Source organism: Primulina huaijiensis, chromosome 5 (genome assembly GCF_012295235.1).
Source record: "Primulina huaijiensis isolate GDHJ02 chromosome 5, ASM1229523v2, whole genome shotgun sequence".
Lineage (NCBI taxonomy): Eukaryota > Viridiplantae > Streptophyta > Magnoliopsida > Lamiales > Gesneriaceae > Primulina > Primulina huaijiensis.
Window position 1 is genome coordinate 19,575,510 of NC_133310.1, and position 26,543 is coordinate 19,602,052.

The window sequence follows — 26,543 nt, forward strand, 5'->3', positions numbered from 1 at the left end:
TAGAGCTCAATTTAAATAAATTATTTGAACTAGTGGACTTGAGTAAATTCAAGTAATGTTTAATTAGTCTCAAATATGTTTGAGATAATTAAATTAAGTCCATGGATTTTTAATTGTTAAAAATCAAATAAGANAGAAAACACTCACTTCTCAAAGAAAAATCCTCATATTTTTCTAGTGCAAAATATGAGGGGATCTACCTAGTTGGTGGTGGGCTTTATTTTAGAGCAAGGAGTGCTCTTTGGAAGCTTGTAGAAGTTCTTGCCATACAAGAGCTAAGGTATTTACACCTTAGTTGGAGTCATACATCAATCCTTGTGATTGATAGGTACATTTCTTAACACACTATGAATGTCATTTTGTGTTTATTGTATTTGCTACACAAGAATGTTGGTGGCCGAAAATTTTATGCTAAAATCAAAATTTTTGTGCTTCCATTGCGTTTTCGGTCACCGTAACCGATCCCCTTTCAATAAGTTGGGTATTGTCCCTCTTTTGGCAAAAACAAAAACTTGTGTGAGACGGTCTCACTGGTCGTATTTTGTGAGACGGATCTCTTATTTGAGTCATCCATGAAAAAATATTACTTTTTATGCTAAGAGTATTACTTTTTATTGTAAATATCGGTAGAGTTGACCCGTTTCACAGATAAAGATTCGTAAGACCGTCTAACAAGAGACCTACTCTTTGACAAATGGGTTTATTTGTCACTGGTTTATTGTAGAATGTCATCTACATATAATTATTAAATAATAAATTGTATCATGATTATTGAAACAGTACAAAAAGATACCAAATATTAGTCGATTGTTATTATATTTAATGCCTAAAATTTTGTTCGGGTGCGATTTAATTATGAAGTATAATTATATTTTTTTGGGCCGCCGATCAAAAATAGTTTTTGCTTAATCTTGAAAAACAGAAGAAAAGGAAAAATAATAAATTAGAATGATTCTTAATGAGTATTGAATGTTGATACGACCACTGGTTCAGAGGAGCTGCCGTTTAAAACCTTCGTCGTTGTGCTGCCACATGATCCGCCCATGCCTACTCTCTCTTATCTTTTCTACTTTCGAGGATTTTGTTGGGCATTCATTCATTGATACCCCGACGCAAACCGGCAAACGAGTGTAATTAATGTCCTTGAAATTGTCACATTTGGGCTGACCTAAGCTCATCTTTAAAATTGGTCTGGCCCGTTAAGGGTCAGGCATTCTTACTAACCAGGGGTCGGAAAAGGCTGAGCCCATAGTCTCTTCCAAAATAGACTGAGTTCAAGAACATATCGAATGTGCCAAGCCCATGAAAATTTTGAGCCGAGCCCACAGACCGTTCCTTAAGGGTCCAAGCCTATTAGTGGCGCTGAGAAATCCGAGCCCAATGGTAGCCAGGGAGTCATATCATCTTAAGATTCTACCATGGCAATAATCATATTCCCACAAGGTGATTGGGTAACTAGCCTCTCTCACTTTTATAAATACCATGTTTTAGTCATGGTTTTAGGATATAGACTATCTTGCTCGGTTAGCAATATTAACTCTCTGGACTGATTTGATTATCGGAAAGATTACATTGGAAAACTCTTGGATGGCCTCTAACCATCTTTTTGTCTGTACAGAAACCAAAACATCGACCCGATCCACTTAACCGCAAAGATTTTGAAGACTCAATCTCCGAACCCGAGGTAATTGTTTCTATTGTAAATTTGTGAAGAAACTATCACCTTAACATCCATCAAGAAATTATGTTCGATTTATTATTCTATCAAAGAGCCAAACGAGGCCGATTATTAGCGAGACACTAACAAAGGACTTGGATCTTGATGTATGTATTTTATCTCTTGGAAATTGGAATTTTAGAATGCATAAAACGGGGCCCTATACTTGGGATCGAATGAGGAGCCGTTGAATATATATTTCAAGACTTCCTTTGAAAAGAACAATAATCTATACTCTGGAAGATCCAGGAACAATTGCAAGGATTAACACAATAACATTCCTAAACAGGAATCCTCTAAAAATGCTTACAATGATGAGATCTCCAGAAAATTATTCATTATCAGCACATCTACGTACACAACGTTTGCCTGTACAAATCCAAACTAATTAACTCGCATATGGTTTAGAATCAAGAACAAATATAATTTTGGAGGTGCGTGAAGCTTAATCGGTGAACAGAACCGCAAATCTTCGCATGTCATAAAGGCGTATAGATAAAAATATATGTATCGCCAAACATACTAAGACGATGCAATCTGAAAACCAGTGTTCCCTGCCATGATATATCTTGAAGTAATTTTTGCACAAGGAAAAGGATAATAGCATTCAACCACAATAGAGAGGTGGGAGTAACTGAGGAAACCAATGGATTTAATCATTCATACCTATTTTTAGTAGGTTAAAAACTACCACGAGAAACCTAAGCTATCCATTAGCTTCCCACTGAAATTTTGCACCCACAAATTTAAACATTTTGCATTAATCATATTTAAGAATTTGACTAATTTAACAGCTCCAGTCAACCAGATTTCTCTACATTTATTTAAATAGCACAAAGATTACAAGAAAGAGAACTCTGCCCATCTTCAAAACAAATGCCACAGAGCTTAATAGGCCATCAGGATCCGCACAAAAAATTAAAGTATTTTGGGGGGCATTTTGAAATATGATGAACGAAAAGATTAAAAGGAAGCATCAGTAAAATAGGAGTGTTACTCTACTTTCATTGGATTTCAAATTTCATTATAGAACAGCAAAAATAATGGAAAGCACATCTCCTTTCCCAACTACCATCATTAAATCTATTTACCATCACAATTACATTCTTAAAGCAGCTTATTGGTTAATATCGGACCATGTGTGTTGCGACGGAAAACATGACATTGACAAAGTTGGTGTTTTTATCAAGAAGCTCAAGGATATTGCCCTAATGAATCAAATAGACAAATAAACTCATATTTGAGTTACGCATTGTCAAGAAAACTCGGTACACTCGTTCCAACACTTTTTATTCATCAACAAAAGTACTTGAGTTTGGTACCAACATGATATTCAGTCTTGCCATGGAATTATTTTTTGTGTTGGCATGCTTAGAAATTTCATTACATCAATGATTGTGTTTAGTATTAATAATAGAACATCTTAAATGTCTAATGAATATTTAAGTTGGCAAATATATCTTCATTTTGTGTTACTTGAAATTTTAATTTAATATTGTTTATTCTTTGTGAAGCTTTTTACTAACTTGATGTAACTACGTATCAATATTTTAATTGGTTTTGCGAAAACACTTGCAATGTTGATTTTGATGATAACAAAACTTGTTATTATGTTGCTAACGTACTTCATTAATTGTGTAGCTGATATATGTCAAGCTACAAGAATTGAGAAGCTAGAACAAGAATTTAGTCAAGTTTGAAATATGACAAGCTGAGATATTTTGTTAATATATCACAAATCAGTGATCCATATGACCAGTGGGCAAAAACAGTTGAAAAAAACTCAATTTTATACAAGTCATATTTCGGGATGGCTCAACTAATTCATATGTTATCTATGCTAATCAGACACTGCAATATCGATTTGGATGACTAAAATACAATTGTCGGCTAGACATGACCAGTTATGATATTTTGATCATATCTCTCTTCTAAATTATCGAAATAACATGATTCAAATATAACACAATAATCTATAAAATCATTTTCCAAAGTTGATACCCATGTCGAATCGTAAGATGGTGAAAAATCGCAACAAATTTGCTGGTTCTGCACTGAGTGAAAAAAATTCTATATTGTATATAGTCTGGTTTTTTGAGTATATATCTCTCATAAAAACTTAAAATTGAGAGATTTTTGATTATGCTGGAAACAAAGAGAAATGACTACAACTTTTATGTTCATCACTTTGCCTACAAATCTACTAATCAAGAATTACAATCAAGAGAAGAAAGCGGCTAAACTTGAACCAACCCCAGCACAAACTTGAAACCAGCCCGATATTTAAAAGTAGTCATCATCTCAAATATGAATGTTTTAATGTCAAAACCATACAGAACCATTCCAAACGATAATATTTTTGTATCTAACATCTATATTATTCTTGAAGGTCATAAATACAATATTTTGAGGATCCAAACAACAATTTTCTGATGGAGATTCAAAGTATGTGCAAATTATAAGAAGAAATAAAGTTGGAATAAGATCAAGCCCAATGAGAGTGTGTGAGGATACATTTGAGAAACATACATTGTAATTGATTAAACTCTCACACAAAATCACTCATACATATACATCATGATAATTGTATTTCATAGAATAGTTGAGTGATAGTCTTTACACAAAGACGAAAAGATTATGTTTGTAATCTTTGCATAAGAGACATTAAACATTTTGTGGATTGTGAGGTTACAACCTACAATCGAGAGCGTGCTAGGAGTTTCAATTACGCAAGGGATGAGTCCTAATTCAAATTGAGTTTGTACAAGAATTTGTATCAATCAAAATCTTCTGGTGGATATATTCCTTAGTGGAAGAATGGATGATGTATGAGTTGTTAATCTCCCAACATCTATATGCATGTTTATTTATCGTATTTAATTATTGTTTTTGTTTTGGTAGGCATCATTAAAACATTTTACGTGTTCTTTCAAATGACAAAAAGTTGCATTCAAAATGTTTGATAAAATGATTCAACCAAACTATTTTTATACGTTCAAATTACATATATTTTCAATGTTTTACAAAATATTTAATCGATTTTTAGAGTTTTATGTTGAGTTTCTTCTGTTCGTTCAAGTTTTCTAAGAAATTTTAATAGAGTTTTTTCTCCATCTATAAAATTTTAATATGTTTTACATATATATTAAATCGATGTTATATTAAATTATTTTTTCCATTAAATATTGTTTTTCTTTTAAATATAGATAATATCAACATCGATTAAAATATACTTATATTTTGGAAGATATGAGGGGCTTGTTATGATTTAAAAATGCTCAAATCAGTCTCTATTGAAATATATGTGTATTTTGAAATATATGCATGATTTATTAATTGTTACTCACAAAAACAATCATCCCAAAAATTTGGATTAAGATTTAACCATTTTAAAATAATAATTTTTTAAAAAAATATTCCGCCCAAACAAAACATTTAATCTCCTTGAAACATCATAATAAAATATGTTTTAAGTGTCTTAGACCATAAAAGAATATTTTCAAAACAAATTTAAACATATTTTTGTCAAACAAAAACAAACAAACAAACAACATTATTATTAATTATCTATGTAAACCTCTCACATATTTTGTAATTCATACCACATAAATCATAGAACAAATTAGCTAACAATGCCACCACTATTCAATACAATCTGTGATGTTACTCCGTCGAAGATGCATCGGCCCTTCGAACTCCGTTTGATTCGACGCTATGAGCTTCTTGTTTTTGGGAACAACAAGATTTTTAGCTTGCAATGTGTTTGTATCGTTTGGTTTGACATTGTTTTATATCTTTTGTGCGATGTATCCTTTAAATTGTTGTAAAATCACAATAATATATATAGGAACATATTTACCGTACTCTATTTGATTGTAGAATTACTCTTTTCGTAGAATTTACCAATACATAGACGATAAAGAAGTCAGTACTAAGAATATTAAACAATACTAAAAGACAAATATTTATTTGCAATAAAGATGTGATAGTTGCAGAAAATATTATGAAATATATAACAACAAAAAACTAGTATAAAATCAATTATGTGGTGAAAACTCAAGTATGTGAGATCTTTGATGAAACATTCCCATCGCATGAATATGAATTCAGATCCTTCACAGAACTAAAAACACGCATATATGGTGGAAGAAAGTAAACATTTTGGTAACTTAAATATTTTATTTTTCGAAAAATAGATTTCTTCTCAAAGTTAGTTTAGGCATCTTCAGTTTTTAAACTACTATGTTATGTTTATTTTTCAGATGTCATAAGCAGATTGGTGACCACAGACTTCCCAAAAATAAAGAAATAGGTGTACGTCTTACAAAATTGATCAATGTTGTCTTTGAAAATACGAAGTTAGGTCATTTTATTATCTTTTTTTTTTGTAATCGTTTGTTTTACTCATTTCTTATAAATAATCGATTTTCATGTGTACTATATAAACATATTTCGTTGATGAACTAATGAGTCACTTAGAAAAATCATATGTACGAGAGCAGATTTTCATAATTTCTTCAATTATGTTATGTGAAACAAACATGAATTTAATCATCAGAATATTATTCGACGGCGACAATGGGAAAGAACCAGTTATTCAACAATCAGAGAAGCAAGAAAACAACGTAACCATTTGAATCAAGCTTGATTGCCAGAACGCATCAAAAGAATGAATCGATTGACGAAATCTACTAATTTAAATGGAAAGCGTTGTGAAAATAATACTCAAATAGAGATTAAGTTTTCCAGACATGCTTTTATTTTTATTTTTAAATTTGAAAGTCAAGTAGATTGAATTATGAGTGTATGTTGATATTTACATTTCGTTTCTTGCTATTTGCATTCCATTTGTAAATATATTTCATATATTTTACATATAAAATGAGGTGGAGATAACACAAAATAGATTGTAAATATCAACTTACTTCGTGAAGTCTAGAATTATAAACATTTCTATTACTGTAACTTAAATGAAAATTTTTTTTAAGTCATATTCAATATTGCCTTTGATATTTTTTAGGAGCAGGTATCTTGTGAGACGGTCTAACGAATCTTTATATGTGAGACGGGTCAACCCTGCCGATATTCACAATAAAAAAATAATATTCTTAGCATAAAAAGTAATATTTTTCCATGGACGACCCAAATAAGAGATCCATCTCACAAAATACGACATATGAGACCGTCTCATACAATTTTTTGTCATTTATTAGAAGGGTCAACATGCTTGTACAAAATATGTGGGTCCCACATTATGATAATTAAAAAATTGAGTCTTTATATAAGTTTAGTTTAGTGTCTTAATATACTTATATCTATATATAATCTATATGATTATTTTATTTTAATTATTTTTTTTAAAAATTTACACGAAAATTTTGTTTACATTAATGCATTGTTTGTCTAAGGGCATATATTTTTAGCGTAAGTCTCTTATGAGACGGTCTTCTGGATTTATTCTAAGACGTATCAATCCTACTCATATTTACAATAAAATGTAATATTTTTGACATAACTTACTTATATTTACAATTAAAAATAATATTTTTTAAGGATGACTCAAATAAAAGATATATCTCATAGAATTTAGTTATTAAACTTTATTACAAGAGTTTTTGTAATATTTTTATTAATATATTTCGGTGTTGTTAAAAAGATTTTGAAAATAATATTATATTATAATGATAATAATAGTTAAAAATATTCGTTAAAATCGTTTGTGTTGTAAACGCGAGACACAGCAAAACAAGTAAACGCGTTTCTAATTCCCTCCCGATGGAGCAAACGCCACGTCGAGCACGGTCCACCAACCCTGGTACCAGAAGAGCAAATGCACGCGTTCGCCTTCCTTTTCATGAATCTCCACTCCCTTAAACCCTTGCATTCTCTCATTCTCTGTTCCTCGTCATTATGCGCATTCCACATATAGCCTCAAGACTCAGCAGCCTGGTTCTCTGTAGGTTGATTCAAAGATCGATTGTTTAGGTGGGAGAGAACTATTGATCAGTGATGGTGCTACCTCTATTGAAGCTTGGCACGCTTGCGCTGAAGACTCTGAGCAAACCCATTGCGGCTAGACTCAAGAAAGAGGCTGGTATCCACCCTAAGTTCCGCAATTTTATCGTTAGCATCGCTCAGGTATTTGATTTAATTCCTCGGATGATCATGTATCTATTTACGAGTATACTGGAAAAGGGTCTGGTTGTTTGACCTTTTTTTTGTGCATCTTGTTTTGGGATTTCTTAGTTTAATGCCAATCTATTGTTCCGGGAAGATTTTCTGTTCTCAGTCTCGGGGATGCCAAGTCTTGTTATGAACCCACCCACGCTGGCCTATTTTGAATAAATTTTAATTACCTAATAGCATTCGATGTATACACCTTAATTTAGCCAGCCACATGTCAAGAAGGTTAAATTTGCAATCACCGGGAATCGGGTTGGACTTGGTTTATTGTTTATTCATCATTGTTGTTCTTCTCTTCATTATCATTTAAATCCATGTTTTATCTCCTAATGTATACTCTTATCGTACCTATATTTGTTCTTATCAAGGATACATTGAGTTCCCATGGCCCAAGCTCAGTAGTGAAGGACAGTGGTTTGTATAGGTATTAGTGATCATCCAAATATTTCCTAATGTATTGGACTTCTAATATTTCATCCAATACATTCCAGGGTTTTTTGTATCGCTTTGCCCTTTCCCTCCCATTCTTTCGCCTATCTCTCCTCACTCATAGAAGACTCGAGCCTTTTACGCATTGATGTATGTAAGAAAAGTAAATTGTGGAAAACTTCCCAAATCCATCCACGTTGTTTTCTGTGGATTGCTTTTTATTTGTGATTGTGATAATGGATGGATATGTCCAAGAATGTGCTAGTTGAAAAATCATATTCGATCCATTTTATCTAAAATTTTCTCTTTACTTTGATGATGGAAACCAGGCCAATCACCGTATGACCACAACCATGCAACGGCGTATATATGGTCATGCTACTGATGTTGAAATTCGACCTTTGAATGAAGAAAAAGCTGTGCAAGCTGCAGTTGATCTCCTGGGGGAATTTTTTGTCTTCTCGGTGTTGTATTTCTATTCAGTCGACTCCTTTTTAGTTGCACAAGTTTTTGAGATATCTACGTGATTTTTCACTGTAATTTTTTGTACGTGAATTTCATTTTAAAACAAGATAAGTAGTAGACGACAACTTAATATAACCTGTGCAGATGCTGTGCATGTTTTTGGGACATGCATTTTCACTAGACATTTTTGTAGGTGAATTTCATTTCAAAACAAGATATGTAGTTGATGATATCTTGATATAACCTACCTGGGGAAAACGGTAGATGCAGTGCCGTAATAGAAATTTGTTTTACTTTATATTCTACTGATGCTCTTCACAAGATGATTCTTGGTCGGGTTACCTGTGTTGGAGAAAGTTGAATTTTAGTTGCACAGGTGGAATGTTAAACAGTGTTTGTGAGAATAAAAGAACACTGTAACAATGATGGTGTGTTTAGTACCATACTTCCTCTTCTTCCTTCTGTGTATATACCTGACTTTGATATGTTAAAATACTCTAAAAAACGTTCTTTGCTGATTGATGATCATATATAACACCCCAAAGCTATTGTAGTGTTGATGATTTATCTCCTGGAGCAAACCTTGTCTTTTTCCCCGTATATGGATTTCCTATCTGGTAGTTTGATAGTTTCTGCAATTTTTCGTGATATAGTTTGGGCCATTTAAAGCCTGGCTCCATTTTCGGATTCAGTATTTGTGACTAGCTAGGAACAAAGTGACATTTTTCTGAACTATTAGGACTTTGATTTCAAATGACTAAATGTGCATCCATATATGATCTGAATCGCAAATACTATGATTAGGTTGCTGTAGCTGCTCTGTACTTTGAGGTACAAAGAAATTCTCGATCAGAAGCCAAGAAGGAGGAACTTCGCAGACAAGAAATGCAGGTAACATGTCATGGAATTTCCCAAATCCCACCCCTCCCCCTTTCTGTCCATGGAACCTGTGTTTATAAGTTTTTCTTGAGTACCACAAAATGGGGACATATGGACATAGAAAATTAGTGACATGAAATTTATGTATGTGTTATAAGACAACACTGAAGTAGTGACCATTTATGGGAGGAATGCTTCTGGAAAGAGTTCTGTTCATCAATATTCACTTAGTCCATACAAGCTGTTTTTAAGCTTTATCTAAAGTCATTGTGGCAGACATGATTTATTGCTGTGATTAATTAGGGGAAAACTACGCAATGTGTGACATTCCCTTCATCAATTATCGAGTATCTTACTATTGATAACATAACTTTGCTGCTAGTTAGTTACCACATGAGAATAGTTGAGAACCACACTGTGCAGCTTTGATGATGGAAGATGGAGGAAATTTCCCTTATCTCACTTATCTACACAGTAGTTTTATCATTTTCCTTTTACTTATTTGGGTGTTGTGCAACTAAGAAAATCATCGGTAATTTCGCTCGCAATGAATTCCAGGGAATGAGGCAACGTGATGATGAGTTAGCGAAAGAGGTGGAGCTTCTCAAGCAAAAAATAGAAGAGATCGAACAGCTTGCCAAGGGACGTGGACTTCTTGGTGTCTTTAGTTTCAGGGATGCTAATTCTGAGGAATCCAAGCCGAAAGCTGCTGCTTGAACTGAATATGACCAGAAAATATTCAATTTTGGATATAAAAGGCAATATTTATCCTTCTCATTTATCGGACATAATTGCTGCCCACTATGATTGAGTTTAATTCATTTGTAAAGAATTATGCACACGTTTTGTCGTTCGTGAAACTCGCTGCAAAATATTGATCTTGGTGATATTTGACGAATAAGGTGAGAAGGATCTTCAAGTTTTCGATATTGCTTATGCATACCAGTATGCTATTTCCAAGGACCAAGACTCCCATTTTAGTCATTTTTTAATGATGACTAAATATAAGATATACTTTCCATAAATATAATAATTTTATAATTATAATATTAGAGTTATAATTTTATAACATTATAATAATAATAATTGTAAAAAAGTCAAGGTATTATTTATTTATTCATTTTCTTGGTTCCCGATAAATCTTATTAACTACAATTTGTCTACTAATAACAAGAAATTCTTGATGAATGGTGAATCACAAAGAAAAATGGTTTCTTGGACTTGAAATAAAATTTTTATTGTATTGTAAATATAACCTTAAAAAATAACACCAACATTGAAAATAAAATGTATTTTTTAAAGAGAAAATAAAAATAATTACTAATTAAACTTTAACTAAAGATTGATGCATAGTTGTCGAGAAGTACATACCATTTGTCGTGGAAATGAACTCAATTTCAAACAGTTTTGATTACTTACGAAACATGAATAAAGATCATCTTTTTTTTTTATTTATTATTATTCCATAATATCTTTTAATAAGATAATTATGCATTTCCTTGATCTATCTATCTATTTTCACTCGGAGAGCATCAAGAATTTGATTAAACGAATCTCATCTTAGGAGATATATAGTGGATTCTTCCCTTTATGCCTTTCTTCCACTCCTTGTCTTCCTATTTTTCATTCTTCTATTCTATATGACTCATATAAATATAATATATACATAAAAAGATGAGTTTCTTTGTTGTTTTTATAAAACGACTTCAATTAATCGAGCATGAAAACTCTTTTTAAACTTCTTCACTTATCAATTTTGTGAGACAGATCTCCTGTCAGATCAATGAAAAATAAAAAACTCTTATTAGATTGTCTCACTTATCAATTTTGTGAGACGGATCTCCTATTGGATCAATGAAAAAGTATTATTTTTCGTTCTATATATAGACCAAGTTCATCTTTCGAATATAGATATGTGATACCGTCTCATAAGAAATTTACATTTAATCAAATTATAAGCTATTTTTTCGAGTTGTTCAAGACAATCTCATTGATCTATATATACAAACGAATTTATTCGATCTATATATAAAATAAAAAATTTATATTATTAACTTATAAAATAATACTTTTCATAAATGAGATTATATCAAATTATAAATTTATATAAAAGTTTTTTTCCCAAATCAAATTGAATAAATTTCCAAAAACTTTGAAAAAGTTGAAGATCGATCCCATAAGAATTGCCCACCGACCGACCATGCTTGCCCCAACAAGTACTGCGGGTATCCTTTCCACTCCCTCTCCAGCCTCACTTTTTTACAGGTCCTTCTTGACTGACCTTTTTCGCCTTTCCTTTCGCTTTTTAAAGGGTTTGCTGGGATTTCAGAAAAAAAAAAGGATTTTGGTTTTGAAGGATTTGCGGGGATTTACTTCTGATTTCGTGAGGCGTTTTTTTTTTGTTTGAACTCGTGAATTTCTTTTGCTCGTTATGTATGCCATGTGTGTTTTCTCTGCTTGTTCGCTAAATTTGGACGAACACTTTGTTGTTGCTCCGAATTAGGGTTTGTGAGCTCAATTCATTTGTTACAATAATTATTTTGGTGTTTTGAGGTTTGGAATTTTGGTATGTGATTGTGTTTCTTCAAATTTTGCCGATCCTGAAGATATTGGAAAACATTTCGGTGTAAAACAAATCCCATGATTTGATTGCAAGTTATGACATGGATGTTGTTTTTCATTAGTTACTTGCTATCGTTCAGCAAAAGTTATCTCTATTTGATATGTTCTCTTTTAATAATTGGAGAAAATTCCGCTCTTCGGTTTCCTGTGTGTTTATGAGCTTTCCTTCCCAATATGGCTCTGTGTAATTGTTTGAACATTGCTTGCTTTATGTTTTCAGCAGCTTCTTGCGAGTACTGGGTAATATTTGCTGCTATTTTCTTGGATGAGGAAGGGTTTAAAGAACGGTGCTTGCAAGTCTGCATCGCACCATCTCTTCAAGGACAGGGCAAAGAATCGCGTGGATGATCTGCAAGGCATGTTTAGTGATCTTCAATCTGCTAGGAAGGATAGCCGCACTATTGATGTTAACTTGCTAGAAGAGCAAGTTCATCAGATGCTTCGTGAATGGAAGGCTGAGCTCAATGAACCATCCCCAGCTTCTTCACTGCAACAAGTAATAGTTTCACCGCTAGAATATCTCTACTTTTTTATGCTGAAATTTTACACGTTTCCACTAATGACACGAGATATTCGTTAATAAGCCAATGAAAAATTGTAGTTTAACTATAATATTGTCCATTGCAATTTAGTATGAGATTGTGTTTCCATCCATATTTAGAATCTAGGGTATTACTCATTATAATTCACAAGGGTATTGGAAGTCCTTGAATAATGGACGATTGTTTATGCAATTCATCCTTCGCCTTATTATCTCAACTTACAGTTTTAGCTGGTATTTTATTTTGTAACCTGATTTTTTTGTGCAAGCTAACGATTTGGTGTGTGCATTTATGGTTGAAGTAACTGGGCCTGAGTTTTTCAGTGTATGATAATTGTTGCACAGGGTGGTAGTCTTGGCTCGTTTTCATCTGAGATTTGTAGGCTGCTGCAGATTGGTGAGGAGGAAGATGACGCAACAAGTGCATTGGCTGTACCAAAGCCAGATCCAGAGGCACAAAAGGTTGTGGAGGAATCTACTACTCAAGAGGTTGGCATTTTCTTTGCAAATTTTTTCTGTTAGCTGGATATGTTTGATTACACTTTAATGGAGGTGGTGTATAATTTTTTTTGTGGTTTGCATTCAATTGGGGTTTGAAGCTTTGAATCACTGAATCTCCTTCCTCGGCATCATGCTTTGTGAGGTCAAACAATGCATTTTTCACCAGCCGTGAAATCTATGTCATTTCTGCCATTGACTAACAGCATTGTGTAGTTTGGAATATGTTTTCTGGGAGTTTTATGATTTTTGTCTCTTTTGTTATTGAATTTTATTTAGGCATTTCACTCTCAATTTTATTCATGCCTTTTAGATGAGACTTATTTCTAGTTATCACTGAATGGTTATTATCTGTATGTTTTGTTATTTGGTTTGTGGCAGGGCTTTAATGTATCCAGTGGTCCTCAAGAACAAGCCCTTCAGTTCGTTGATCAGTGCAAAAGCTCTGGGATTGGAGTTAACCAGATTGGAATGCATAATAATATGAATTTGGCCGATTTCCAAGCATTTGATTTCCATCCAGAGCTTGAGCACCATTATTTCCCTGGGTTTAATGGCCACTGTTTCATAGGGGAGGATGGCATGCCTCATATTTCTGGCTATCAACAAACTATATGCCCTCCCCCTTCTGCCTTTTTAGGGCCAAAATGCGCCCTTTGGGATTGTCCCAGACCAGCTCAAGGGTCAGACTGGTGCCAAAAGTCTGATGACTATTGCAGTGCTTATCATGCTGGGCTTGCACCTGATGAAGGCTACCTTGGAAGGCCACCGGTCGTACGACCTGGAGGTATTGGTTTAAAGGATAACTTACTTTTTGCAGCTCTCGGTACAAAGGCTCAAGGAAAAGACGTAGGCATTCCTGAATGCGAGGGTGCTGCCACTGCAAAATCTCCTTGGAATGCCCCTGGTTAGTTGTCTGGTCTTGACATCTTCCTGAACAAAGATTAAATTTTCACGTCCATGTTTATTTGAGATTTACTGATCCACCTTCTATGTAAACCAGAACTCTTTGATCTTATCGTTTTGGACGGTGAAACGATCAGAGAGTGGCTATTTTTTGATAAGCCACGTAGAGCTTTTGAAACTGGTAATAGAAAGCAACGATCTTTGCCAGACTACAATGGAAGGGGCTGGCACGAGTCAAGGAAACAAGTGATGAATGAATTTGGAGGTTTGAAGAGATCCTACTATATGGACCCACAACCAATGGAAAATTTCGAGTGGCACCTCTATGAATACGAAATTAACAAGTATGTTTCATGCGCATTATACAGATTGGAAGTTAAGCGTGTGGACGGAAAGAAAAGTCCCAAGGGGAAGCTAAGTAATGATTCTGTTGCTGATCTGCAAATGCAAATGGGTAGGCTGACTGCTGAATTTCCTAATGAAAAGCAGCGCATGGTTAAGGGGAGGGGAAAAGCCTGTGTGAAGGATGGAACTGGAAGCATTTATTCTGCATCAAACCAATTGTCAAGCCCAGTTGAAGTACTTGATTATTCAAAAGGTTCACCATGCGATTATCTTGTTGACAATATGAACGGGTACTACTTGACATGATCGAGTTATTTGAATGCAACATGAATAAGGGACACTTCCCTTCATTTCACCCGGTTGTCGAGCAAGTGGTGAAGTCTTTATTTACTTGTCGTCATGGGTTTTGTCATCATCTAATTACAACTTATAGATGACTTGGACCAATTTAACTTCTAGAGAAACAGCTATATATATATATACCAAACTGGCTATTCTAATGCATCATTTCTCGACTTTGTACATTTGCACTTTTGGTGCCAATTGTATGGATAATTTGTCCAAGTTCCTCTTCTTTTGGCAATGTATTTTTGTGTATATTTTGAAATTTTTAAATGACAAGTAATTATCATGTAAAATCAATTACTTTTCATATGCTTTTATTTTAAGTCTTTATTTAAAATTTATTGGTCAAGATCACCATTCATCAGTCTAGGTATACATGAGACAATATAACTTGCCAAGATTCTCAATCCTTTTCACTTCCCATTAATGTTCCGTTCCATTTTACTGTAATCAAAACAAAGACTCGAGGGTTATCTCAAAATTTGCTAGCAACTTTCACAAGGTTTTTCAAATTCGGGCATTCAATTATTATGATTACATCCAAACCTCATGAATTTGTTAATAGTCATGCATGTTTTGCCATCTACCCATACTGGAAACTAATTTTCACCTGTTGCTTTGAAAAGAATATACAGATCAAGTTCTAACACATTGTTGCATTGCATGGGTTGTTTTTACCCATCCATATTTATCTCGTCCTAAAATACATTAAATCCTCCACTCGATCCATCTTACCCCGATTTTATGGGTACTCCCCTAATTTCAAATGTCATTGACCCTTTTTTCAGATGCACAAACGAATTAACTAAGTTTGATCTCTTCAACGGCAGTTGAACGATTCAAGGGTAATTTCAGCACAACTCGAACAAAAATCATTGCTGGATTTAGAATATCATTTGTGTGAAATATAAAATTTTCTCAGTAATTCAAGAAAATACTCTCAAGTAGAGAGCATCAATTTCACAAGGATTTTTTTTTGCAGATTTTCTTGAAACCTTATTATGGGTGAAAACAGCCTAAGACTTGTCATGTATCCATGGTTCGCAATGGGGCATCTCACCTCATTCCTTCACATCTCAAACAAATTTGCAGAGAAAGGCCACAAAATTTTCTTCATCCTGCCAGAGAAAACACAGTCAAGATTAGAAAAATTCAATCTTTACCCGGATTCCATAAGTTTCATACATGTAACCGTGCCTCACGTTGAAGGCCTGCCCCATGGGACTGAAACCAGCTCAGAAGTCCCTTTTCCTCTGTATTCACTTCTTCGTCATGCCATGGATCTTACAGAATCAGCCATTGAATCTCTTCTCCAGGAACTCAAGCCCCATTTCGTGTTCTTCGATTTTACCCATTGGCTGCCGGATTTAACCCGCAGGTTAGGGATGAAATCCGTCCACTATTGCACCATTAGCCCTCTGGCTGTTGCGTATCTGTTTCGAGATGAACCTACGGTAGAAGCTTTGATGGATCCTCCACTTGGTTTTCCTACAACAGGGATCAAGATTTACACACACGAAGCTCGTGTTGTGAGTACCATCAACAATATGAAAGAATTTTCCAGCGGGATGACTTATGTTCAACGTATGATCAAGTCAGTTGAAGAGTGCGACGCCATTGGATTCAAATCCTGCAGCGAAATGGAAGGTAAGTATTGTGATTTTCTTGAAAAAAAATTCAAGAAACCTGTTTTTCTAGCCGGCCCGGTTTTGCCGAAGCCACCATCTTCCGCTCTAGACGAAAAATGTGCAAAATGGTTGGACCAATTCAAGCCAAAAACAGTGATCTTCTGTGCACTTGGGAGCGAAGCAAGATTGAAAATGGATCAATTTCAAGAACTGATATTGGGGATCGAGCTCTCAGGATATCCATTTTTTGCTGCACTAAAACCACCCATTGGAGCAGATAGAATACAAGAGGCTTTACCAGAAGGCTTTCAAGAAAGAACAGAGAAAATAGGGGCCGTTCATGGAGGTTGGGTGCAGCAACAAATGATTCTAACACACCCTTCTGTTGGATGCTTCGTTAGGCATTGCGGGTCGGGTTCTTTATCTGAAGCCATGGTCAGCGAGTGCCAACTGGTGCTGATCCCGCAGATGGGAGACCAAATCATGAATGCAAGATTTATGGCTGCATATTTAAGAGTTGGTGTGGAGGTTGAGAAAGGAGATGAAAGTGGTTTGTTCACAAAAGATGGTGTGGCGAAGGCTATAAGATTGGCGATGGATAATGACAGTGAAATTGGAAATGAAATACGAGCCAACCATACAAAATGGAGGGATTTCTTGTTGGGGGAAGAGGGGCTTGAAAATTCTTATATGGATCAATTTGTTGAGAAGTTGAGAGGTCTTTTGGAATAATCGATCGAATATTGGTATCAATATAAACTTGATCGATATTAGATATGTTTAGATCATCAGCAAGGATTTGCAGATTTCTTAACTTTTCATTAACCAAAGTGTTTATGCAACATTTTTTGTAAGTTTGGGTTGAAGAATAATGCCTATATTTTGGTTATATTTCAAGTATCACAATTTAATAACTAAAACCTGTTGGGATATCATCGAACCTTTCAATGAGATCATTTATTTATTAATAACAAATAAGACAACAGAATTGAGAATACAAAATATTTCACTTAGAACACTATGATTTTAGCACTCACTTTCTGAACACTATGATTTTAGCACTCACTTTATGTACACTAATCCTATTCATTCTGAGGATAAACACTCCTTAATAAATCTCACAATAAATCATTTATTTCACTTCTACAACTGTGATTCTAGATGAGATTATTTTGTATTTTGGTGTGAAGAATACAGAATACGTATTTATTGGTAAACTTTGAGAAAGAAAACAAAAAAATATATACAGCATTGTATACATAATCAAACCTAATTTTTTTACCAATTCAAACCATATGTTAATTATTTGTACAAATGATGTGCTATAAATTCAAAGTTGATTTGTTTTAAAATGATTTGATTTCTCACCAATTCTTCCCCTCGAACGTATTTTGTGAATTTGATCAAACCTGCAACAGTCCTACAATATTTCAGCTTCCATTTCGGAAATGTTTTGATCACCATATCAAATCCATTTTCGCCCATGCGAATCTTTTCAAATTTTATCTTCTTTTCCAATACAAGATAATCACATCTTATAATGAAATGGACCAATTTAACTTCTAGAGAAACAGCTATACACACACACACCCCAAACTGGCTATCCTAATGCACCATTTCTCAGACTTTTTACATTTTCGATGGATAATGGCAATGAAATTGGAAATGAAACACGAGTCAACCACGCAAAATGTAGGGATTTATTTTTGGGTGAAGAGGAGATTAAAAATTCTTATATGGATCCATTTATTGAGAAGTTGAGAGTGTAAGTAATTGTGACCCGTAAAATAAACGTGTTGAACATGACGACGGCCATTGCCAACAATTGTTGAAAAAATTTGTACACGGCAGCCTCAAATTTTGAACATTGAGATACGTATACAAATTTGGTTTGAATCTCGAGCTCCCAAAACACTTGGTGATGGTATGAGTGTGCCTATAAATACCGAAGGTATTGAGGTCCCTAAACAAACAATCTCATACAGAAAATACACCATCTACAGGAGTGTTGAAGTGTTTAGAAGGCTTCAATTGAAAAAAAATCAGAAATCTTCAACAAATTTTCAATGGCCGGAGGTAATTCTTGATCCGCTTCCGCATATTATATATCATGTTTATATACGTGCAAAACATGAATTTCTGAGAAAAATTCTAACATTTGGTATCAGAGCAGTGATACCTCTTCCTTGAAAATTTGTTTTCAAATATAGCTTGAACTTTAATAAATTGATTTATGAACTTTAGTTTACGAAAAATTGGAAATATGTATACCATAAATCATAAGAAATTTACCTGAAATTTCTTCGGAGAATTTTTTCTTAATCGGAATTTGAACTCGGTTGAAGTCTTGAAATTTGTAAGAAGTTTTTGAGAGCAAGATGTTTTCGGTGAAGTTGGAGAAGAAAGAAGACTTCGAAGTTAATTCCTATTCCTGCAATTGAATTCATCGGTTGAAATGCATGAATTCAGACACAATTAGATCTCATTTATTGAGACAGAAACTCAATCACGTAAAATGTGTCCAGTTGCATCTAAAATTTGACCCACAAATTTAATGCATTAATTTATTATTATTATTTTTTAAAAAATAAATTATAATTAATGTGTTATTAAGTTATATGTATAATGCGATATATACATATAGCATTTGGTTAAATAATTTGTATGCATTAAAATAATTCCAAATTCGAAGCAATTTCTAATACATGTTTAGAAATTATTTTTTGCATGTTAGATAAAATGTCAAATATTATGAATAATTATTTGATGTGTACATGCAAATTTAATATTATGCTTGCATTTATTCTTGAAATTATGAAATGCAAATTATGTGAATATAATATTATAAAATAAAAAATTTTATTTCAGATATTCACAAATGAACAAATAATCCCCACTTTATCATTACTCTGATAAAAGAGAAAAACTGCTGAGAAGCCCACATTTTCACCAAAATGTGATCCTCACTTTATCACTACTCTGATTGAAGAGAAAAACTGATGGGGAACGTATTTGTTCATATTAAGTAAAAATGTGAATATAAAGCACTAGTAGAATTTCCTTGATTTACTTCGCATATTAAATGAAGTATTAATAGGTAGATAATTGCCGAAGTAGACGCACGTGAAGTAATAGGGTACAATTTTACTTCGCATTATCACCGAAGTCGTATCCAAGAAATTAGCGAAGTCTTTGGCTGGAATTAGACCGTTGACGAAGTAAAACAATGTCTTCTACATCATCGATTTCGTAAAGTACAGAAGTAATAGCTTATATATAACTGCATAGTTTATATAGAATGACGAAGTAAATGTGTTGTATAACTTCATGGGTTTTGTATTTTTGTGAAGTAATTGATATGAATGACTTGGTGTTATAGAACTAAATTAGCGACGGTTTCCACTTAGCGACGGTTTTGGAAAGATAAACTGTCGCTAAGTAGCGACGGTTTTTTGAGTAACCGTCGCTAATTAGCGACAGTTATATGAAATACCGTCGCTAACTAGCGACGGTAGCTTCAGAACTTGTCGCTAATTAGCGACGTTTACTCATAACACTGTCGTTAATTAGCGACCTTTTATAACAAAATTGTCGCTAATTAGCGACCGTATTTATATACCTATAGCTAGTTAGCGACGATGATAATAAAACCGTCGCTAATTAAATTATTTTTTTTAAAAAAAATTATTTTTAGAATTTTATAATTATTCCTACATATTTTTAAATAATATCCTAACACATCTAAATATCATATTTTAAATTTGTAAATATTTTATAAAACAATTTAAATTTGCGATAAAATAAGCTAACAAAATTAACTTCATAATCATAAATTTAAAATTAAAGCTAAAAAATATAATCTAAATCGAAATTAAAACCGTCTGAGAAAAATGGAGGTAGAAATGAAGTGGTGTGGAGAATAAGCCTCCAAGGTGGGGTATTTATAAGGTTAATAAATATGTCGCTAATTAGCGACGGGTTTTACAACTGTCGCCGATTTATTTAGCGACAGGCTGTTTAATTGCGACGGTTATAAAAAAACTGTTGCTAATTAGCGACAGTTCATAAAACCGTCGCCAATTTATTTAGCGACGTACTATTTAAACCGTCGCTAATTGCGACAGTAGAAAATAACCGTTGCTAATTAGCGACGGTTTATACAACCGTCGCCGATTTATTTGGCAACGGATTTGTAAATCGTCGCTAATAGCGACGGTTAAAAAAAACCGTCGCTAATTAGCGACGGTTTACATCTTTTTTTGTTTGTAAATTTTGTTACTTCACAATTTACTTTTAATGACGAAGTAATAAATTTAAAAGACTTCATTTTTTTGTATTGTAGTGAAGTATTTAATAGAGAACGACTTCACAATTATTGAGTTGTGGTGAAGTAAATTCTTTCTTTAACTTCGACACAATTTTAATATGGCAAGTTAATTTGTATTTTATTACTTCATCATTTAAAGAAAATTAATTAAAATTATGGTTCATTTTTTACTTCACTAAATATAAATTTAAAATTTTTTTTAACTTTTCACTTCATCAAAACTACTGTTTCGAAGTAAAAGATTATAAAAAAATTAGAAGTGAAGCCCGTGTTTTTTAAATTGTGAAGTAAAAAAATAATGTTTTACTTCGCTGGTGTTATTATCGAAGTTGATTGATATATACTACTTCATGATTAATAATCGCCGAAGTAACGAGTGGCGAAGTAAAAGCCAGAAATTCTACTAGTGAAGATATTAAATGAAAAGTTTTGGCTTATAAAGATTCACATAAATGTGGATAATTAAGTTAAATAATAATTATAATGTGACGTAACAAAACATGATCTAAGGGAGTTCTTCATAGATCGGTTTCAACTGCCTTGACTAGCCACTGGTCTCCCTGAGGAATGTTGCTCTGTCTATGAGTTAGGTATTTAAAGGGCCTTAGCCCTATCTATCTTTCCTGGGAGCACTCTTGGAAAGTGTTGATTGCGAAATACTTATTATATAAAGCATTAAGTAAAGCCAAAATTTTGTACGGTGAACCGTATAATTTTAAATAATTGAGGAATAGCCACAACATCCTTAATTATGAAAAATTATGCATTAAGTGGATTTGGATCACATAATGGACATCAATTGTAATTAATTATATAGACATAATAAATTTTTCCCCACAGGGATTTTTATTATATTTATATAACTAATTAGGTTAAAATATCAAAATATATTTTTCTTAATTTACCCACAGGAATTAAGGAAAATTCATTTCGATAGTTTTATCATAAAGTTACAGAAAAATCTTATTGAATTAAAATTTTAGCCCACAGGCAAATTTTATGTCATTAGATTTTTAAAACATGAATTACATTGGTAAAACATGATATTGTCTCAAAATTTTAAGCATATGATATTTTGTGCAGTTATGCAACCTGCGAGTTTTTCTGATGTGAAATGTGACATTCCCGAACTAAAGGGCGATAATTATAAAATATGGAAAGAAAGAATTCTTCTTCAATTGGGGTGGATGGATATTGATTATGCTATACGAAAAGACGAACCATCTGCTATTACTGAAAACAGCATTCCTGATGATGTTGATCTTTATGAAAAATGGGAGCGATCTAATCGACTCTGTGTAATGTTCATAAAGACCAAAATTTTTGCTGGTATGCGTGGTTCTGTCGATCAGCATAATAATGTCAGAGAATTGTTGAAGGCTATTGATGAACAATTTCAGTCTTCAGATAAGGCACTTGCAAGTACCATAATTATGGAATTCTCTTCATTAAGGCTCACCAGTGTGAGAGGTGTGCGAGAGCACATAATGAAAATGCAGGACATAGCGGCTCGGCTAAAGACACTAGAAGTGGAAATGTCTGAAACTTTTCTTTTGCACTATATTTTATGCACTCTTCCACAGCAATATGGACCCTTCAAAATTTCCTACAACACACATAAGGATAAATGGTCAATTAATAAATTAATGACCATGTGTGTTCAAGAGGAAGGAAGGTTGTTGATGGAAACGAGTGATAATATATTTATGACTATACAAGGAAAGTATAAGAAGCAAGCCAAAGTCAAAGGAAAAGGGAAAGGAATAATACCACCCCAACCTGACATTAAGAAAGAATCCAAGTGTTTCTTCTGTAAAAAGACGGGACACATGAAGAAGGATTGCAATAAATTTAAGGACGCTTGAAAAGAAAGGTATTCCTACTTCATTTGTCTGTTATGAATCTAATATGGTTGATATAATTTATAACACATGGTGGATCGATTCTGGTTCTACAATCCATGTTACAAATACCTTGCAGGGTATGCAAAACCTAAGGAAGCCAATAGAAAATGAGCGGAGCATCTATTCAGGAAACAAGATGTCTTCGCATGTGGAGGCTATTGGGACTTGCTGCCTTATATTGGATAGTGGTTTTATTTTAAAATTGGAAAAGACATTTTATGTTCCTAGTTTTTCTAGGAATTTAATTTCAGTTTCAAAACTTGTACCCCTTGGTTATTCATTTCAGTTTTTGGATAAAACAATAAATTTGTTTTATAAATCAAATGTTATTGGAAATGGTACAATGGTTGATGGTCTTTTCTCTATTTCTTTACAAAATAATAACACCACTATGCATGTTCAAGGAGGTATCAAAAGATGTGTTATAAATGAAGATTCCTCTATATTGTGGCACAGGAGATTGGGACACATCTCCATAGAGAGAATTAAAAGATTAGTAAATGATGGAGTACTCAGTACTTTAGATTTTACTGATTTTGAGACATGTGTGGACTGCATAAAGGGAAAGCAGACCAATAAGTCTAAAAAGGGTGCCAAGAGGAGGACAGAAATATTAGAAATCATACATTCAGATATTTGTTGTCCAGATATGGACATTCAAAGTCCGAAATACTTCATCTCTTTCATTGATGATTATTCACGATACATGTATATCTACATGCTTCATAACAAAAACGAAGCACTAGAAGCCTTTAAGATTTTTAAGGCTGAAGTGGAGAAGCAATGTGGAAAACATATTAAGATTGTGAGAACAGATAGAGGTGGAGAATATTACGGTAGATACATTGAGAATGGACAGGCACCTGGTCCGTTTGCGAAATTTCTCCAAGAACATGGGATTGTTGCCCAATATACTATGCCTGGTTCTCCGGACCAAAATGGAGTAGCTGAGAGGAGAAATCGAACATTATTGGACATGGTAAGGAGCATGTTTAGTAGCTCTAAACTTCCTAAATCCTTGTGGACTGAAGCTCTTAAGACAGCTGTGTATATATTAAATCGAGTTCCAACTAAGGCTGTCCCAAAGACGCCATTTGAGTTATTTAAAGGTTGGAAACCGAGTTTGCAACATATACGCATTTAGGGTTGTCCTTCTGAAATAAGAGTGTACAACCCACATGCAAAGAAACTGGACCCAAGAACTATAAGTGGATATTTCATTGGGTATGTCGAAAAATCCAAAGGGTACAGATTCTATTCCATCTCACAACACTAGAATTGTAGAATCAAGAAATGCAAAATTTCTTGAAAATGACTTGATTAGTGGGAGTGATCATGACATAGTCTTTGAGAATGATCACATTAATACACAACCCTCTTATTCAAATGACAGATTGGTCGTTATTCACACCCTTCAAGACCGAATGGGTGTTAGGCAACCGATTACTGATGTTCCACAAAGCACTGATGAAAATCCAGTATATCAAGTTGTTAATGAAGAACAACAAGAAATTGTTGATCAACCAAACAACCTAAGGAGCTCTACTAGAATAAGAAGATCAGCTATTTTTAGTGATTATTTTGTGTATTTACAAGAATCGGACTTTAACATCGGAGTCGAAAATGATCCTGAAACGTTTTCACAAGCCATGAGTTGTAATGAGTCAAAACTATGGTTTAATGCTATGAAAGAAGAGATGAATTCTATGGCAGTTAATGGAGTCTGGGATCTTGTTCAGTTTCCTGATGGTGTAAAAGCCATTGGATGTAAATGGGTCTTCAAAACAAAAAAAAGATTCATTAGGCAACATTGAAAGGTATAAAGCAAGACTCGTTGCTAAAGGATTCACTCAGCAGGAAGGAATCGATTATAAGGAGACTTTTTCTCCTGTATCTAAGAAAGATTCTCTCCGTATCATTCTAGCATTAGTTGCACATTTTGACTTAGATTTGCAACAAATGGATGTGAAAACAGCTTTTCTCAATGGAGAACTAGAGGAAGAAGTTTATATGAAACAACCTGAAGGATTCTTCTCTAGTAATAGTGAGCAATTGGTTTGTAAGCTTAACAAATCTATATATGGATTGAAACAAGCTTCCCGTCAATTGTATTTAAAATTTCATGATGTTATCTCTTCATTTGGATTCGTTGAGAACCTCATGGATCAATGTATATACCAGAAGGTCAGTGGGAGCAAGATTTGTTTCCTTATTCTATATGTGGATGATATATTACTTGCAACCAATGATAAGGGTTTGTTATATGAGGTGAAACAATTTCTCTCTAAAAATTTTGATATGAAGGATATGGGTGATGCATCTTATGTCATTGGCATTAAGATACATAGAGAAAGAATTCGAGGTATTATATATCTGTCTCAAGAAACCTATATAAACAAAGTTTTAGAGAGATATCGGATGAAAGATTGTTCACCAAGTATAGCTCCCATTGTGAAAGGCGATAAATTCAATTTGAGTCAATGCCCAAAGAATGATCTAGAGCGGGAACAAATGAAAAACATTCTTTATCCTTCTGCTGTCGGAAGCTTGATGTATGCTCAGGTTTGCACTAGACCTGACATTGCATTTGTTGTTGGGATGTTGGGAAGATATTAGAGTAATCCAGGTTTAGATCACTGGAAAGCTGCAAAGAAAGTAATGAGGTACCTTCAAGGGACCAAAGATTATATGCTTATGTTCAGACGAACTGAGAATTTGGAAGTAATTGGCTACTCTGATTCAGACTACGCTGGCTGCATTGATTCAAGAAAATCCACTTCAGGATATATTTTCATGTTAGTTGGTGGAGCTGTATCTTGGAGAAGTGCAAAGCAGACATTGACTGCTACTTCCACTATGGAAGCTGAATTCGTATCTTGTTTTGAGGCAACCTCACATGGTGTATGGTTGAAGAGTTTCATTTCAGGGCTTAGAATTATGGATTCTATATCTAGGCCATTAAGAATATATTGTGACAATTCAGCTGCTGTTTTTATGGCTAAAAATAACAAAAGTGGTAGTCGAAGCAAACACATCGACATTAAGTATTTAGCCATACGAGAAAGTTTTAAAGATAAGAAGTTACTTATCGAGCACATTAGCACTGAATTGATGATTGCGGATCCTTTGACTAAGGGCATGCCACCATTGAAATTTAAGGATCATACAGAAAGAATGAGACTTGGTTCTTTTATGTAATTTTGTTGTAAGAACAAATTTAATGAAACTATGATGTGATATTTTCTCATATTTGTTGTGTACACATTCATTGATTTGAGAAATATAAATAAAGTTGGACCTCGAATAAACATTGGGTTTATTCATTAAGTTATACAGATTTGAGAGACATAATGCATTGTAATACATGGAAGATAATATTCGTTTTAAGATGACCTATCGCCATGATTCATGTATTTTGTTTTCTACTATGATAAATGAGATATACGAGTCAAGTGAGAGAATGTAAGTAATTGTGACCCGTAAAATAAACGTGTTGAGCATGACGATGGCCATTGCCAACAATTGTTGAAAAAATTTGTACACGGCAGCCTCATATTTTGAACATTGAGATACGTATACAAATTTGGTTTGAATCTCGAGCTCCCAAAACACTCGGTGATGGTATGAGTGTGCCTATAAATACCGAAGATATTGAGGTCCCTAAACACACAATCTCATACAGAAAATACATCATCTACAGGAGGGTTGAAGTGTTTAGAAGGCTTCAATTGAAAAGAAATCAGAAATCTTCAAC

General features: G+C 33.7%; 3 protein-coding genes across 7 annotated transcripts; all 3 read left to right on the top strand.

Annotated features, from left to right (window-relative positions):
* The first annotated feature begins 7,501 nt into the window (after nt 1-7,501).
* Nucleotides 7,502-10,454, top strand: LOC140976875 (uncharacterized). The gene is made up of 4 exons (XM_073441265.1): nt 7,502-7,855; nt 8,659-8,793; nt 9,599-9,685; nt 10,232-10,454. The coding sequence occupies exons 1-4, from the start codon at nt 7,727-7,729 to the stop codon at nt 10,388-10,390; spliced, it is 510 nt and encodes a 169-aa protein (XP_073297366.1). The 5' UTR covers nt 7,502-7,726; the 3' UTR covers nt 10,391-10,454.
* A 1,368-nt stretch (nt 10,455-11,822) lies between these two features.
* LOC140976877 (transcription factor VOZ1-like) lies at nt 11,823-15,235 on the top strand. Of its 5 annotated transcripts, none has more exons than XM_073441266.1 (5): nt 11,823-11,938; nt 12,516-12,791; nt 13,182-13,325; nt 13,716-14,241; nt 14,338-15,235. In XM_073441266.1, the coding sequence occupies exons 2-5, from the start codon at nt 12,561-12,563 to the stop codon at nt 14,889-14,891; spliced, it is 1,455 nt and encodes a 484-aa protein (XP_073297367.1). In that variant the 5' UTR covers nt 11,823-11,938; nt 12,516-12,560; the 3' UTR covers nt 14,892-15,235. The 5 variants fall into 5 exon arrangements, with proteins under 5 accessions (XP_073297367.1, XP_073297370.1, XP_073297371.1 ...); XM_073441269.1 differs by having other exon boundaries at nt 11,829-11,938; nt 12,519-12,791; XM_073441270.1 differs by having other exon boundaries at nt 11,888-12,056; nt 12,519-12,791.
* Nucleotides 15,236-15,448: 213 nt separating this feature from the next.
* LOC140976878 (cyanidin 3-O-galactoside 2''-O-xylosyltransferase FGGT1-like) lies at nt 15,449-17,435 on the top strand. Its single transcript, XM_073441272.1, has one exon. The coding sequence runs from the start codon at nt 15,932-15,934 to the stop codon at nt 17,288-17,290; it is 1,359 nt and encodes a 452-aa protein (XP_073297373.1). The 5' UTR covers nt 15,449-15,931; the 3' UTR covers nt 17,291-17,435.
* Nucleotides 17,436-26,543: the final 9,108 nt, after the last annotated feature.

Bases quoted from the DNA above. Each gene is read 5' to 3' on its own strand.
- LOC140976875 (XM_073441265.1), top strand. From the start codon at position 7,727: ATGGTGCTACCTCTATTGAAGCTTGGCACGCTTGCGCTGAAGACTCTG. The intron at 7,856-8,658 runs GTATTTGATTTA...GATGGAAACCAG, and splicing joins TTATCGTTAGCATCGCTCAG to GCCAATCACCGTATGACCAC. The intron at 9,686-10,231 runs GTAACATGTCAT...AATGAATTCCAG, and splicing joins TTCGCAGACAAGAAATGCAG to GGAATGAGGCAACGTGATGA.
- LOC140976877 (XM_073441266.1), top strand. From the start codon at position 12,561: ATGAGGAAGGGTTTAAAGAACGGTGCTTGCAAGTCTGCATCGCACCAT. The intron at 12,792-13,181 runs GTAATAGTTTCA...ATTGTTGCACAG, and splicing joins CAGCTTCTTCACTGCAACAA to GGTGGTAGTCTTGGCTCGTT. The intron at 13,326-13,715 runs GTTGGCATTTTC...GGTTTGTGGCAG, and splicing joins AGGAATCTACTACTCAAGAG to GGCTTTAATGTATCCAGTGG.
- LOC140976878 (XM_073441272.1), top strand. From the start codon at position 15,932: ATGGGTGAAAACAGCCTAAGACTTGTCATGTATCCATGGTTCGCAATG.